Source organism: Triticum urartu, chromosome 4 (assembly GCF_003073215.2).
Source record: "Triticum urartu cultivar G1812 chromosome 4, Tu2.1, whole genome shotgun sequence".
Classification (NCBI taxonomy): domain Eukaryota; kingdom Viridiplantae; phylum Streptophyta; class Magnoliopsida; order Poales; family Poaceae; genus Triticum; species Triticum urartu.
In genome coordinates, this window is record NC_053025.1 from 574,002,614 (window position 1) to 574,018,689 (window position 16,076).

Genomic DNA, 16,076 nt, shown 5'->3' on the forward strand with positions numbered 1-16,076 from the left:
AAACATAATACATGTGTGAATACATAGACAAACAGAGTGTCACTAGTATGCCTCTACTTGACTAGCTCGTTAATCAAAGATGGTTATGTTTCCTAACCATAGACAAAGAGTTGTTATTTGATTAACGGGATCACATCATTAGGAGAATGATGTGATTGACTTGACCCATTCCGTTAGCTTAGCACTCGATCGTTTAGTATGTTGCTATTGCTTTCTTCATGACTTATACATGTTCCTATGACTATGAGATTATGCAACTCCCGTTTACCGGAGGAACACTTTGTGTGCTACCAAACGTCACAACGTAACTGGGTGATTATAAAGGAGCTCTACAGGTGTCTCCAAAGGTACATGTTGGGTTGGCGTATTTCGAGATTAGGATTTGTCACTCCGATTGTCGGAGAGGTATCTCTGGGCCCTCTCGGTAATGCACATCACATAAGCCTTGCAAGCATTGCAACTAATGAGTTAGTTGTGAGATGATGTATTACGAAGCGAGTAAAGAGACTTGCCGGTAACGAGATTGAACTAGGTATTGGGATACCGACGATCGAATCTCGGGCAAGTAACATACCGATGACAAAGGGAACAACGTATGTTGTTATGCGGTCTGACCGATAAAGATCTTCGTAGAATATGTAGGAGCCAATATGGGCATCCAGGTTCCGCTATTGGTTATTCACCGGAGACATGTCTCGGTCATGTCTACATTGTTCTCGAACCCGTAGGGTCCGCACGCTTAAGGTTTCGATGATAGTTATATTATGAGTTTATGAGTTTTGATGTACCGAAGTTAGTTAGGAGTCCCAGATGTGATCACGGACATAACGAGGAGTCTCGAAATGGTCGAGACATAAAGATTGATATATTGGACGACTATATTCGGACACCGGAAGTGTTCTGGGTGATTTCAGAGAAAACAGGAGTACCGGAGGGTTACCGGAACCCCCCCGGGAGAAGTAATGGGCCATATGGGCCTTAGTGGAGAGAGAGAAGGGCAGCCAAGGTGGGCCGCGCGCCTCCTCCCCCCTGGTCCGAATTGGACTAGGAGAGGGGGGCGGCGCCCCCCTTTCCTTCTCCCTCCCCACTTCCTTCCCCCTCCTAGTAGGAGTCCTACTCCTACTAGGAGGAGGACTCCTCCTTGGTGCGCCTATAGGGCCGGCCGGCCTCCTCCCCTTGCTCCTTTATATACGGGGGCAGGGGGCACCCCTAGACACACAAGTTGATCCACGTGATCGTTTTCTTAGCCGTGTGTGGTGCCCTCTTCCACCATAATCCTCGATAATATTGTAGCGGTGCTTAGGCGAAGCCCTGCAACGGTAGAACATCAAGATCGTCACCACGCCGTCGTGCTGACGAAACTCTTCCCCGACACTTTGCTGGATCGGAGTCCGGAGATCGTCATCGAGCTGAACGTGTGCTAAAACTCGGAGGTGCCGTAGTTTCGGTGCTTGATCGGTCGGGCCATGAAGACGTACGACTACATCAACCGCGTTGTGCTAACGCTTCCGCTGTCGGTCTACAAGGGTACGTAGATCACACTCTCCCCTCTCGTTGCTATGCATCACCATGATCTTGCATATGCGTAGGAAATTTTTTGAAATTACTACGTTCCCCAACAGTGGTATCAGAGCCTAGGTTTTATGTGTTGATGTTATATGCACGAGTAGAACACAAGTGAGTTGTGGGTGATATAAGTCATACTGCTTACCAGCATGTCATACTTTGGTTCGGCGGTATTGTTGGACGAAGCGGCCCGGACCGACATTACGCGTACGCTTACGCGAGACCGGTTCCCCCGACGTGCTTTGCACCAAGGTGGCTAGCGGGTGTCAGTTTCTCCAACTTTAGTTGAACCGAGTGTGGCTATGCCCGGTCCTTGCGAAGGTTAAAACAGCACCAACTTGACAAACTATCGTTGTGCTTTTGATGCGTAGGTAAGATTGGTTCTTGCTTAAGCCCGTAGCAGCCACGTAAAACTTGCAACAACAAAGTAGAGGACGTCTAACTTGTTTTTGCAGGGCATGTTGTGATGTGATATGGTCAAGGCATGATGCTAAATTTTATTGTATGAGATGATCATGTTTTGTAACCAAGTTATCGGCAACTGGCAGGAGCCATATGATTGTCGCTTTATTGTATGCAATGCAGTTGCCCTGTAATGCTTTACTTTATCACTAAGCGGTAGCGATAGTCGTGGAAGCATAAGATTGGCGAAACGACAACGATGCTACGATGGTGATCAAGGTGTCGCGCCGGTGACGATGGTGATCACGATGGTGCTTCGAAGATGGAGATCACAAGCACAAGATGATGATGGCCATATCATATCACTTATATTGATTGCATGTGATGTTTATCTTTTATACATCTTATCTTGCTTTGATTGACGGTAGCATTTTAAGATGATCTCTCACTAATTATCAAGAAGTGTTCTCCCTGAGTATGCACCGTTGCGAAAGTTCTTCGTGCTGAGACACCACGTGATGATCAGGTGTGATAGGCTCTACGTTCAAATACAACGGGTGCAAAACAGTTGCGCACGCAGAATACTCAGGTTATACTTGACGAGCCAAGCATATACAGATATGGCCTCGAAACACGGAGACCGGAAGGTCGAGCGTGAATCATATAGTAGATATGATCAACATAGTGATGTTCACCAATGAAACTACTCCATCTCACATGATGATCAGACATGGTTTAGTTGATTTGGATCACGTGATCACTTAGAGAATTAGAGGGATGTCTATCTAAGTGGGAGTTCTTAAGTAATATGATCAATTGAACTTTAATTTATCATGAACTTAGTCCTGGTAGTATTAGCATATCTATGTTGTAGATCAATAGCTCGCGTTTAGCTCCCCTGTGTTTATTTTGATATGTTCCTAGAGAAAATTGTGTTGAAAGATGTTAGTAGCAATGATGCGGATTGGATCCATGATCTGAGGTTTATCCTCATTGCTGCACAGAAGAATTATGTCCTTGATGCACCGCTAGGTGATAGACCTATTGCAGGAGCAGATGCAGACATTATGAACGTTTGGCTAGCTCAATATGATGACTACTTGATAGTTTAGTGCACCATGCTTAACGGCTTAGAATCGGGACTTCAAAGACGTTTTGAACGTCATGGACCATATGAGATGTTCCAGGAGTTGAAGTTAATATTTCAAGAAAATACCCGAGTTGAGAGATATGAAGTCTCCAACAAGTTCTATAGCTAAAAGATGGAGGAGAATCGCTCAACTAGTGAGCATGTGCTCAGATTGTCTGGGTACTACAATCGCTTGAATCAAGTGGGAGTTAATCTTCCAGATAAAATAGTGATTGACAGAATTCTCTAGTCACCATCACCAAGTTAGTAGAACTTCGTGATGAACTATGATATGCAAGGGATAACGGAAACGATTCCCAAGCTCTTCGTAATGCTGAAATTGACGAAGGTAGAAATCAAGAAAAACATCAAGTGTTGATGGTTGACGAGACCACAAGTTTCAAGAAAAGGGCAAAGGAAAAAAGGGGAACTTCAAGAAGAACAGCAAGCAAGTTGCTGCTCAAGTGAAGAAGCCCAAGTATGGTCCTAAGCCTGAGACTAAGTGCTTCTACTGCAAAGGGACTGGTCACTGGAAGCGGAACTACCCAAGTATTTGGCGGATAAGAAAGGATGGCAAAGTAAACAAAGGTATATTTGATATACATGTTATTGATGTGTACTTTACCAGTGTTCATAGCAACCCCTCAATATTTGGTACTAGTTCAGTTGCTAAGATTAGTAACTTGAATCGGGAGTTACAGAATGAACAGAGACTAGTTAAGGGTAAGGTGACGATGTGTGTTTGAAGTAGTTCCAAGATTGATATGATCATCATCGCACACTCCCTATACTTTCGGGATTAGTGTTGAACCTAAATAAGTGTTATTTGGTGTTTGCGTTGAGCATAAATATGATTTGATCATGTTTATTGCAATACGGTTATTCATTTAAGTAAGAGAATAAATTGTTATTCTGTTTACATGAATAAAACCTTATATGGTCACACACCCAATGAAAATGGTTCATTGGATCTCGATCGTAGTGATACACATATTCATAATATTGAAACCAAAAGATGCAAAGTTAATAATGATAGTGCAACTTATTTGTGGCACTGCCGTTTAGGTCATATTGGTGTAAAGCGCATGAAGAAACTCCATGCTGATGGGTTTTTGGAATCACTTGATTATGAATCACTTGATGCTTGCGAACCATGCCTCATGGGCAAGATGACTAAAACGCCGTTCTCCGGAACAATGGAGCGAGCAACTGACTTATTGGAAATAAAACATACTGATGTATGCGATCCGATGAGTGTTGAGGCTCGCGGCGGGTATCGTTATTTTCTGACCTTCACAGATGATTTAAGTAGATATGGGTATATCTACTTGATGAAACATAAGTCTGAAACATTTGAACAGTTCAAAGAATTTCAGAGTGAAGTGGAAAATCATCATGACAAGAAGATAAGGTTTCCACGATCTGATCGCGGAGACGAATATTTGAGTTACGAGTTTGGTGTTCAATTAAAACAATGTGGAATAGTTTCACAAATTCATGCCACCTGGAACACCACAGCATAATGGTGTGTCCGAATGTCATAACCGTACTTTATTGGATATAGTGCAATCTATGATGTTTCTTACCGATTTACCACTATAGTTTTGGGGTTATGCATTAGAAACAACTGCATTCACATTAAAAAGGGCACCATCTAAATCCGATGAGACGGCACCGTAAGAACTGTGGTTTGGCAAGAAACCAAAGTTGTCATTTCTTAAAGTTTGGGGTTGCGATGCTTATATGAAAAAGTTTCATCCTGATAAGCTCAAACCCAAATCGGAGAAGTGCGTCTTCATAGGATACCCAAAAGAAAATGTTGGGTACACCTTCTATCACAGATCCGAAGGCAAGATATTCGTTGCTGAGAATGGATCCTTTCCAGAGAAGGAGTTTCTCTCGAAAGAAGTGAGCGGGAGGAAAGTAGAAAACTTGATAAGGTAATTGTACCTTCTCCCTTATTGGAAAGTAGTTCATCACAGAAATTTGTTCTTGTGACTGCTACACCAATTAGTGAGGAAGCTAATGATGATGATCATGTAACTTCAGATCAAGTTACTACCGAATCTCGTAGGTAAACCAGAGTGAGATCCGCACCAGAGTGGTACGGTAATCATGTTCTGGAGGTCATGTTATTTGACCATGACGAACCTACGAACTATGAGGAAGCGATGATGAGCCCAGATTCCGCAAAATGGCTTGAAGCCATAAAATCTGAGATGGGATCCATGTATGAGAACAAAGTATGGACTTTGGTTGACTTGCCCAGTGATCGGCAAGCAATTGAGAATAAATGGATCTTTAAGAAGAAGACTGACGCTGACGGTAATATTACTGTCTACAAAAGCTCGACTTATCGCAAAAGGTTTTCGACAAGTTCAAGGGATTGACTACGATGAGACCTTCTCACCCGTAGCGATGCTTAAGTCTGTCCGAATCATGTTAGCAATTGCCGCATTTTATAATTATGAAATTTGGCAGATGGATGTAAAAACTGCATTCCTGAATGGATTTCTGGAAGAAGAGTTGTATATGATGCAACCGAAAGGTTTGGTCGATCCAAAGGGAGCTAACAAAGTATGCAAGCTCCAGCGATCCATTTATGGACTGGTGCAAACTTCTCAGAGTTGGAATAAACGCTTTGATAGTGTGATCAAAGCATTTGGTTTTGTACAAACTTTTGGAGAAGCCTGTATTTACAAGAAAGTGAGTGGGAGCTCTGTAGCATTTCTGATATTATATGTAGATGACATATTACTAATCGGAAATGATATAGAATTTCTGAATAGCATAAAGGGATACTTGAATAAGAGTTTTTCAATGAAAGACCTCGGTGAAGCTGCTTACATATTGGGCATTAAGATCTATAGAGATAGATCAAGACGCTTAATTGGACTTTCACAAAGCACATACCTTGACAAAATTTTGAAGAAGTTCAAAATGGATCAAGCAAAAGAAGGATTCTTGCCTGTGTTACAATGTGTGAAATTGAGTAAGACTCAATGCCCGACCAATGCAGAAGATAGAGAGAAAATGAAAGATGTTCCCTATGCTTCAGCCATAGGCTCTATCATGTATGCAATGCTGTGTACCAGACCTGATGTGTGTCTTGCTATAAGTCTAGGAGGGAGGTACCAAAGTGATCTAGGAGTAGATCACTGGACAGCGGTCAAAATAATCCTTAGTGGAATAAGGATATGTTTCTCGATTATGGAGGTGACAAAAGGTTCGTCGTAAAGGGTTACGTCGATGCAAACTTTGACACTAATCCAGATGATTCTAAGTCTCAATCTGGATGCATATTGAAAGTGGGAGCAATTAGCTAGAGTAGCTCCGTGCAGAGCATTGTTGACATAGAAATTTGCAAAATACATACGGATCTGAATATGGCAGACCCGTTGACTAAACTTCTCTCACAGGCAAAACATGATCACACCTTAGTACTCTTTGGGTGTTAATCACATAGCGATGTGAACTAGATTATTGACTCTAGTAAACCCTTTGAGTGTTGGTCACATAATGACGTGAACTATTGGTGTTAAATCACATGGCAATGTGAACTAGATTATTGACTCTAGTGCAAGTGGGAGACTCTGAAGGAAATATGCCCTAGAGGCAATAATAAAGTTATTATTTATTTCCTTATTTCATGATAAATGTTTATTATTCATGCTAGAATTGTATTAACCGGAAACATAATACATGTGTGAATACATAGACAAACAGAGTGTCACTAGTATGCCTCTACTTGACTAGCTCGTTAATCAAAGATGGTATGTTTCCTAACCATAGACATGAGTTGTGTTATTTGATTAACGGGATCACATCATTAGGAGAATGATGTGATTGACTTGACCCATTCCGTTAGCTTAGCACTCGATCGTTTAGTATGTTGCTATTGCTTTCTTCATGACTTATACATGTTCCTATGACTATGAGATTATGCAACTCCCGTTTACCGGAGGAACACTTTGTGTGCTACCAAACGTCACAACGTAACTGGGTGATTATAAAGGAGCTCTACAGGTGTCTCCAAAGGCACATGTTGGGTTGGCGTATTTCGAGATTAGGGTTTGTCACTCCGATTGTCAGAGAGGTATCTCTGGGCCCTCTCGGTAATGCACATCACATAAGCCTTGCAAGCATTGCAACTAATGAGTTAGTTGCGAGATGATGTATTACGAAACGAGTAAAGAGACTTGCCGGTAACGAGATTGAACTAGGTATTGGGATACCGACGATCGAATCTCGGGCAAGTAACATACCGATGACAAAGGGAACAACGTATGTTGTTATGCGGTCTGACCAATAAAGATCTTCGTAGAATATGTAGGAGCCAATATGAGCATCCAGGTTCCGCTATTGGTTATTGACCGGAGACATGTCTCGGTCATGTCTACATTGTTCTCGAACCCGTAGGGTCCGCATGCTTAAGATTTCGATGACAGTTATATTATGAGTTTATGAGTTTTGATGTACCGAAGTTAGTTCGGAGTCCCGGATGTGATCACGGACATAACGAGGAGTCTCCAAATGGTCGAGACATAAAGATTGATATATTGGACGACTATATTCGGACACCGGAAGTGTTCCGGGTGATTTCGGAGAAAACCGGAGTACCGGAGGGTTACCGGAACCCCCCCAGGAGAAGTAATGGGCCATATGGGCCTTAGTGGAGAGAGAGAAGGGCAGCCAAGGTGGGCCGCGCGCCTCCTCCCCCTTGGTCCGAATTGGACTAGGAGAGGGGGGGCGGCGCCCCCCTTTCCTTCTCCCTCCCCACTTCCTTCCCCCTCCTACTAGGAGGAGGACTCCTCCTTGGCGCGCCTATAGGGCCGGCCGGCCTCCTCCCCTTGCTCCTTTATATACGGGGGCAGGGGGCACCCCTAGACACACAAGTTGATCCACGTGATCGTTTTCTTAGCCGTGTGCGGTGCCCCCTTCCACCATAATCCTCGATAATATTGTAGCGGTGCTTAGGCGAAGCCCTGCAACAGTAGAACACCAAGATCGTCACCACGCCGTCGTGCTGACGGAACTCTTCCCTGACACTTTGCTGGATCGGAGTCCGGGGATCATCATCGAGCTGAACGTGTGCTAAAACTCGGAGGTGCCATAGTTTCGATGCTTGATCGGTCGGGTCGTGAAGACGTATGACTACATCAACCGCGTTGTGCTAACGCTTCCGCTGTCGGTCTACAAGGGTACGTAGATCACACTCTCCCCTCTCGTTGCTATGCATCACCATGATCTTGTGTGTGCGTAGGAAATTTTTGAAATTACTATGTTCCCCAACATCGAGGCCATCATCATCTTCATCAACTGGCTCCTCCTTGATGACGGATGAAGTGACTGAGGATGACGACTTCGGAGACCTGTGGCGGCGAGACGCAGCCGCAGGGCGAGTTTGCGGCAATGATGTGTCTCCACGCATCAAAAGCTCCTCCTGAATCCATGGTCCTGGCGTGGTAGCGACTGGTGGCTAGGGGTTTGGTAGGGAAGTGAAGTGAGAGTGAGATGGGTGGGGTGTGAAAAAGGATGGTGGGGGAGGGGCCGTCAGGCCGAGGTGGTGGACGTCCGAACTCCCTACAACCGCCCCTCAATTTGAGGCTGGACTAGGCGATTTTGGACGACGTGTCTGGCCCAAAATAGGGGCCCATGTTGGACGTCTAAATATTGTTAGGACCGTCTGGTCGATTTTTTAGAACAACTTTCATTGAGTCTCTCTGCACATATCCTTTTTGTTTGTATTCTAGTTCGAGAACCTTGTTTAATTACAAGGTTTCTCCAAAAAAAATTACCACTTAGCAAGTTTCCATATCAAGGCTAGACATTTGAGGGCAAAAGTAGAGGTCCACGAAGAAGATGCCCTTAGGCTGGACAACTTACTGTTATATGCGTTTAGTCGATGCAAGTATGGTGCTATGATCCGAAATGACGGAGGTAATTTTGATGGTGAAGCATTACTTGTTGAATCTGTCTATTAATTAAGATACTAAGCTCTCTAAATTTGGAGCCTCCTGGTGCATCGGAGCCTATGGGTCATTGTGTGCCTCGCGTGTAAGGGTGTGCGCTGCTGGCTGATAGTAACACACACCTATATAGATGTAATGGGTTGGTCGGTTTTCTTGGTTTTGAAAAGGTATTACCTATTTTTTCAAATGTTTTTGTCGGTTTTAATTGTTTTTCTTTTGGCGTTTTCCTTTCTTGTTTTTTATTTTCAGATTTCATTTTAATTCATGAATATTTATTAAAAATCATGAACATTTTAAAAAATTCATGAACATTATTAAAACATTCTGGATATTTTTATAGTTCACAAACATGAATAATAGAACAGGGTTGCACATAGTGTAGCTTAATTACGGTAGAACGGATGTGAGTACCACGTGTTGGTTGCATCATGATCTTCTCATTGTAATCCTTCAACTGCTAAATAAATCCTATCACTACCGGGCTGCAAGTCTGGCCAACTATCCTGTATAAAGAAAAGGACAGACCACTCTAAAAAAAGACAGACCCAATGCTTGAAACTCCATACTAGGTGGGGTCTGGGGAGGAATATACAAAGGTAAACCATTCCCCTGCACAAGGCAATGCAGAGAGGGCGCGTCAAACCCAGGACCTTTTGGCACAAGTGAGAAGTACTTCCTGAAACCAACAATATATAAAATAGAAAAATGAACTATCACTATCAACTTGGGTTTGTCTAATTCAAGTTAAGTGCTGGTTGTTTCACTACCGATGTGCATCGGCAAAATGAAAAAAAAAGATCACAAAGCACCAAGCATATTCATCCGTGGAACGTACGTATGTACGTACGGCTAGGGCTTGCAGGACATGTATGTCGATGCAGCATTATCATCCATGCTGATAAGATGGAATGGCATGAATGCAAGATGGTATAAATAAAGATCCACCTCACAGCATTTGGGGCTCTCACGAGCGCGCTCTTCACATGCTTCTCGTCCACGTCGGACGGACGGGTGCAGCATGTGTCCATGTTTTTGCACACGCCGCGTGATTCCTGAGCCCTCCCTCCTATAGCTAGTTTGACCAGCTCTAGTAGCTTCCAGCGCAGGGACAAAAAGATACAGCCCGACAGCGGTACAAAATAAAATTACCATATACTACATCACATTTGCTTCCAATTTGTTTGGTGTATCAGTTTTGGCTCAACACACAAGGTTGCTGTGATCTATCCCTTTTTCCAGAGAATGGTCTGGGTTATCTTCTGTCAAAACAGCAATAATCTGTTCAAAGGAAACCAAAAATGAAAAGGCGAGTCCCATTTCCATTATCAGATCATCCCTTTGGAGGACCATATGTACCGAATTTTTTTCACATGGGATCAAGAGAGTGAGTACGCCTATCCTAAGCCTATCGCCACAGCCGCAACATCCGCGGAGCACTTCAGGAAGCCTTTGAGCAGATGCTCGGCAAACCGGTTTCCTTTTCTAGGAGGAGACCTTGCCGCCATGGGTCATTGTATAACTTGTAATGCAATACCTGTAAAAAAGACATTCCTCCTCAGCAAATCGGGAATGACGACAGAACGACTGGCTCTAGTATGATCCGGCAATGTGAGCACACAATGCATAATGCTTTGCCTCGGGACGAAAATGAAAATTACAAATATTGCTTATGGTAATGAATGTGGGATTGACGCCAATGATCATTATCATGAGGTTTCCACCATAAAAACTAAATGGAGAAGCTTTGCTCGGAATTTTCAGAAGTTACCTGTATGAAAGTTGCAAAGACATCATCACCATCTTCTAGTTTCGAAACCTCGACTGACCAGGCCGCCTCCTCTTCAGCAAACAGTTTTTTCTGCCTCTCTGCCTCTAGCAACATGGTGTCGCGATAAAAGAATCTCTGCCAGATCTGGCGAACATTTCCTAACATAAAATCTATCTGTGTATCGTTTATTCCCTGGTGAGATGAAAACGGTGAGTACACTGCACAGGTAACGCACATAAGAAGAGAAAAGGAAAGCAAAAAATAGAACCTACTTGGAGGACTCTCATGAGGTTGGGGATCTCATCTTCTTCTATGCGGACTGCAAAACTGTTGTAATTAAGCACATTCTCGTACGGAAGAAATATTCCATCCTACAGTGTAAGCAATGGAAGCAGATAGGTATGATCACACAGTTAGTTGCTCTGTTGTTAAGTCTTGTCAGATACACATCATAGGACTATAGGATGACGTTGTAGCACCTGTATTATGACAGGAATGCATCCTTGAAGCATGCTGTCTTCCATGCGCCCACTCCAGCCATCCCCTGGCAGGACACCACAGAAAATGGAGCTTGCTAGTTCCTCATAATACATCTCAGATTTTACGTACGTAACTGTTACGTTGGCTATATGCTGCCTTCCAAGCTTCCCTTGCTTGTTTGGTGTTGAACCGAATTCAGCTGCCAGCTTTTGCCTAATCCCCATGCTATACCTGTGTTATACAGAGGAAGCAGATTAATATACAATTTGGTCACATATATTGACAGACACATATATATATATACATACGTGTCTTCACGGCGACCCTCTTCATAGGCTGGTCCTAGATTACCATTGAAATAAAAAAGTGTTGTACGATTGATCCTTGGCCTGCAAAAAGTTGTACAGTGAGGGTCTAAACATTCCAGTAGTTAAAAGGCACATCTCTAAGTTCAGGCATTGAGACATACCTTGCCCATAGTTTTAACCAGATGGCCCCTGGGTTAGGCTCCTTCCATGCTGGAAGCACGAGGTCCTTTCTCGGATCGAAACATGGATGGCTGCCTCTTCTATCCAAAGGAATATCATCCCAGTTGTCAGCCCAATAAGCAGTCGTTGATTTTTCATGTTTTGTGTTGGTATTTCCCCAGTGGACAAGCATCATGCTGTTCCAGATCTCCTTTGGAGCATAGCAGGCACCTTCATCCCACGAAAAGAACTGTTTTTTTTTTGTAAGTTGAAAGTACAGGTTATTGGTTATGCAAGGATCATTGTACTATCAATTTCATGTAAACACCCACCCAAATATGGTCTCTTCCAGAAGTGCGGTTCCAGTAAGGATACCTCTGAGCTATGTGATCATAAGCCTTTCTGTAGTACTCAAGAGTATGGTAACTCCTGAGGCGCAGGTCCTCCTAAAATTAGAACTCAATTACTGAAGGAGAAACATTGCCAACTATAGTACAACATCTTGATGATAATGGTTACCGGCATCTGCAGGTGTGGGGCATCATCGGATCTAGTTATTAGACAAGAGTCAAGAACCGGCACATAGAAATAATCAGCTTCATCCCCATTCAGTGTGCGGTGAGGGCTAGCAAGAATGCTCTCATAGAGTGCCATCTATATGAAAAATAAAACATGTCTCAGATCTTCTTGTGCCCTTGTAAACGCGATTGTTGTTACTATAAACATGGAGCTACCAACATTCCATATCTGCTAGTTGACAAGTTTAGCAAACCTGAGCACCATACAGTTGCCGCGTCCATATAGTTCTGTTCTTTTCATCATATATTCTGTTCACACACTCTAACTTGTAATGTCGTCCCTGCAATAGAACATATCCTGCGATGTCAAAGCTGCAGCAAAACTTCATGAAGAGAAGAAAACAGGGAGCAAAACTTGTGGTCTAGACTTACTTCAAGAAGATGACTGTCAAACTCAGCTGGCAAATCGTACACATATATTAGTGGTCTTTTTTTCTCAACAACAGCATTGACATTGATGGGGATATTGCTTAAATTTTTTAGGTCTGGTAGGTTCACTGGTGCTTGGAGCCATGAGGGCCATTCATATGCAACTGAATAAGCCGATGGGATGCTGCAATCAATCCCAAAATATCCACTGTCGCACTGAAAGAAATCCTCAATTAGATCATAACACAGGTTACGAATACAGAACAGCATGTCACGGTATTTTCATGATAAATACCACAAAAAACTTTGCCCAAGACATACCTGACAGAAACCACCACGACAATGTCCATGTCCGGAACACTGGTTAATACAAATGCATTCAACATGTGTCTCACAAAACTGCCCCCAGAGTCCATCATATTTGCAATGACATTCTTCTTTAAACTTCACTTTGGAAGAATATGCATCCTCAGGGTCCACATTGCACCATCCTAGCTTACTGCTGTTTGTTGTGAATACATCTGGATCAGGTGTTGTCCAGTCGGTAAGCTTCGGGTCATCAGGTTTTGCAGGCACGCTAGAAGGATGAACTAAAGGTGTTCAATAATACTACAGTATCAATGGTACACATTCTGAAGCATAAAAAAATAATCAAAATCAGTGCATATGATACTCTTACATTGTTTTAAAGCCGCAAGCTTCTGCCACAGGGCGATCCGGGTATTTTGTTCCTGGTCCACAAAAGCACATTGTCCTGGTTGTGTCACACTGGGCTGGACATATGGAAACTATCCAGGGTCCTACAGGCCATTCTGGGGAACTTGGGAGGTTGCACTCCAACTTCAGAACCCTCTCACATCCTTTTCCTGTATTAACAAAGCCATATGGTTACTTGATAAACAAAATTGTTATAATTAAAATGTTAGAAGGGAAAGGTTGACAAAAAACAAATCAATACGACCAAGGGAACAGTAGACAACCCCACCTTGCCATAGCACATAATGCATATGCTCCTTCCTTTAGAAACAAAAGAGTTGCCTTTTTTGTTAACTATTACTAAAAAAACGAACATGCCATTAACTGCTTATATTCCACAAAAAGGTAGACAAGTAAGACAATAGCCCTCTAACTAAAATGTAACAGCTTATTAATGCACAAGTTCATTCCCGATTCAAGCATATCTGATAATGGTCACAGAACAGATTAAATATTTGAGACTTAATGCAACATTCCTACAATCCTACATTGATGACCGCGAAAACTGAACATTATGTATCCTTTTGCAGAAGCACAGGATGCCCTCAACCGCTTAACTACAGACCAGGGATGTGCACTCTTTTATTACATAAGCCCACTCGCAGATGTATATGGCTAGTGAGATATGTAAGTGTTATTATTATGTCCAATATAAACACCCAGAGCTAGTCTCTCGTGCTTTCGGCCCTATGAAGTAACCTCTTTTTATCATTTTTCTCGCTCGCCTTTGTTTCCATACCAAGTTTGTCCAGGTCCAAAGAACTATCAGATCTACAAAAATCCCCTATCAAAATGAGATGCGATGGACAACAAGTGACCAGTGAGCAAGACTACCAGCATTAGTTGGGCCTGACAAAGTAAGACTAACCAGCATATCCATGGAAGCATCTGCATTCCCCCAGGTCATAGTTGCACACACCATTTCCACTGCAGTCTTTCTCGCACCTCTTTGTGCCAATAGCCTGTCCAGAAATAACAACAAGATTAACCCAAGGCAAAGCTAAATCGGAGTACACTGATGAGTGAAAAAGCCTAGTGCACACTTCAGTAATGTTGACAGCTGATGATTCGGCATGGCACCCAGCGAGCCACCTCCCGATCTCGGCCTTCCACGGCGCGGCACGGAACGTCACGGCTTCGTATGAATCGGCAGGAAACCGAGCCCTGAGGCGTGAGTCCACAACCCCAGCGCCCGGGAGCACGTTCCTCGGCCGGTGGTGGACGCTGCGGCGAGCGGCCGAGAAATCCAGGGACGAGGGGAGGATCGGCACCATGAATACATGGACGGCGGTGACGAGCATCACGAGGGCGCCGGCCGCGCCGACGGACGCCCAGGGGCATTTCGCCGAACGGATTTTGAGCATGGTCAGACTACCGGACGAGCACCGTTTCTTTCGCCATGACGGCCGCGGGCATCAGTAAATCGATGCGAACAGAGCCGGAGGTCGGAGCCGGCGCGCGTCTCCTCCGCGCGGCGCTGCCGGCTAGCGCGCGTCCCCGGTGGCGCGCGCCAAGGCGGACGAGGAGAGACGCAAAGGCGCTGCCTTTGCTCCTAATTTCGATCCAGGATCTGGGGATTTGTGGGTTTTGAAGGAGTCGGGGGATTGGAAATGGAAGAATCGATGGATTCGGGCGTTGTTAGGTTCAATTCAATCAAGCGTCGCAGGAATGGAATGGAATGGAGACCGAAGGAAGGGAAGAATCTATCGTGCTCGGAAATGGAGTTCAGGGGGCATTTCTGTCTTCTCTCCGGTGTAAGTGGATTGTGGTGTCGCTTTCATTAACTCGTTAATTCGGTTGCAGTGACGGCCGGGCCAGACATAGTAGTGGCACACACATCTAAACATAATTTAACTTTGGCACACATAAAGAGAGAAGTAGTACTATGCTCCGTTCCAAAATATACTCGCAGGGTTGATTGCCTCCACAAAACTTGCATCTACATTAATCTTATAGCACTCCTCGTTGAGAGGTTGACAACCAACAGAACTCCTCTTCATACTTATTCAAAGCCCGAATGTTATCCCCCAGTTCCTTGCCTTTATTACTTATCACTGCCTGCGGTTTTGCGTGGCAAGAAGAAAAGGAAGCCCAGTAATTTTGTACAAAATTCACAGAAGCTGAGATAGGTTCTTCTTTACCTTTACCAAAAATCAGATCATTTCTTAAATGCCAAGCTCTCCACAACATCAATATAGTTTGCTCACGCGCCAACGAATTTAATTGATCCGGTAAAATAAGGAGCTAATCTGGCCCCGTATTTTTGAGAAGCCCTTCGGCTGGTAAATTCCACACGTTTCTCAAAGCCATCCAAAATGCACAAGCCTTTGGACAACTCACCAAGGCATGAAAAGTGCATTCATCCTCCACACCACAGATTGTACATGTACTCAGGATGGTTTGATAATGCTTAACTTTGTTAACTTGAACTACCAAACTGTTTGAAGCAACTCTTCAGGCAAAAATTCTAATCTTCTGAGGAACATTAGCTCTCTAGATAATATTCCAGATCCTCCTCTCTACATTAACTTCTCCACTAGAATTCCCCAAACTAACTGTTGAGTCCCTGATATTCAGTGCGAGCCTATA

At 43.7% G+C, this 16,076-nt stretch overlaps 1 protein-coding gene across 1 annotated transcript; it reads right to left on the minus strand.

Annotated features, from left to right (window-relative positions):
* Window positions 1-10,198: 10,198 nt before the first annotated feature.
* LOC125552794 lies at window positions 10,199-15,228 on the minus strand. Its single transcript, XM_048716477.1, has 14 exons — window positions 14,531-15,228; window positions 14,356-14,449; window positions 13,411-13,597; window positions 13,053-13,308; window positions 12,735-12,947; window positions 12,557-12,643; window positions 12,304-12,438; window positions 12,117-12,230; window positions 11,787-12,034; window positions 11,626-11,706; window positions 11,317-11,548; window positions 11,110-11,208; window positions 10,838-11,029; window positions 10,199-10,603 (listed from the first exon to the last, which is right to left on the minus strand). Exons 1-14 carry the CDS (start codon window positions 14,849-14,851, stop codon window positions 10,508-10,510), a joined length of 2,355 nt encoding a protein of 784 aa, XP_048572434.1. The 5' UTR covers window positions 14,852-15,228; the 3' UTR covers window positions 10,199-10,507.
* Window positions 15,229-16,076: the final 848 nt, after the last annotated feature.

What these genes read in the sequence shown, in the direction of transcription:
- LOC125552794 (XM_048716477.1), bottom strand. Translation starts at nt 14,851, where the DNA reads ATGCTCAAAATCCGTTCGGCGAAATGCCCCTGGGCGTCCGTCGGCGCG. An exon ending in TGGTTAAAACTATGGGCAAG is followed by an intron (nt 11,707 to 11,786) that starts GTATGTCTCAAT and finishes AACTTTTTGCAG; the next exon opens with GCCAAGGATCAATCGTACAA. An exon ending in GAGGGTCGCCGTGAAGACAC is followed by an intron (nt 11,549 to 11,625) that starts GTATGTATATAT and finishes TGTATAACACAG; the next exon opens with GTATAGCATGGGGATTAGGC.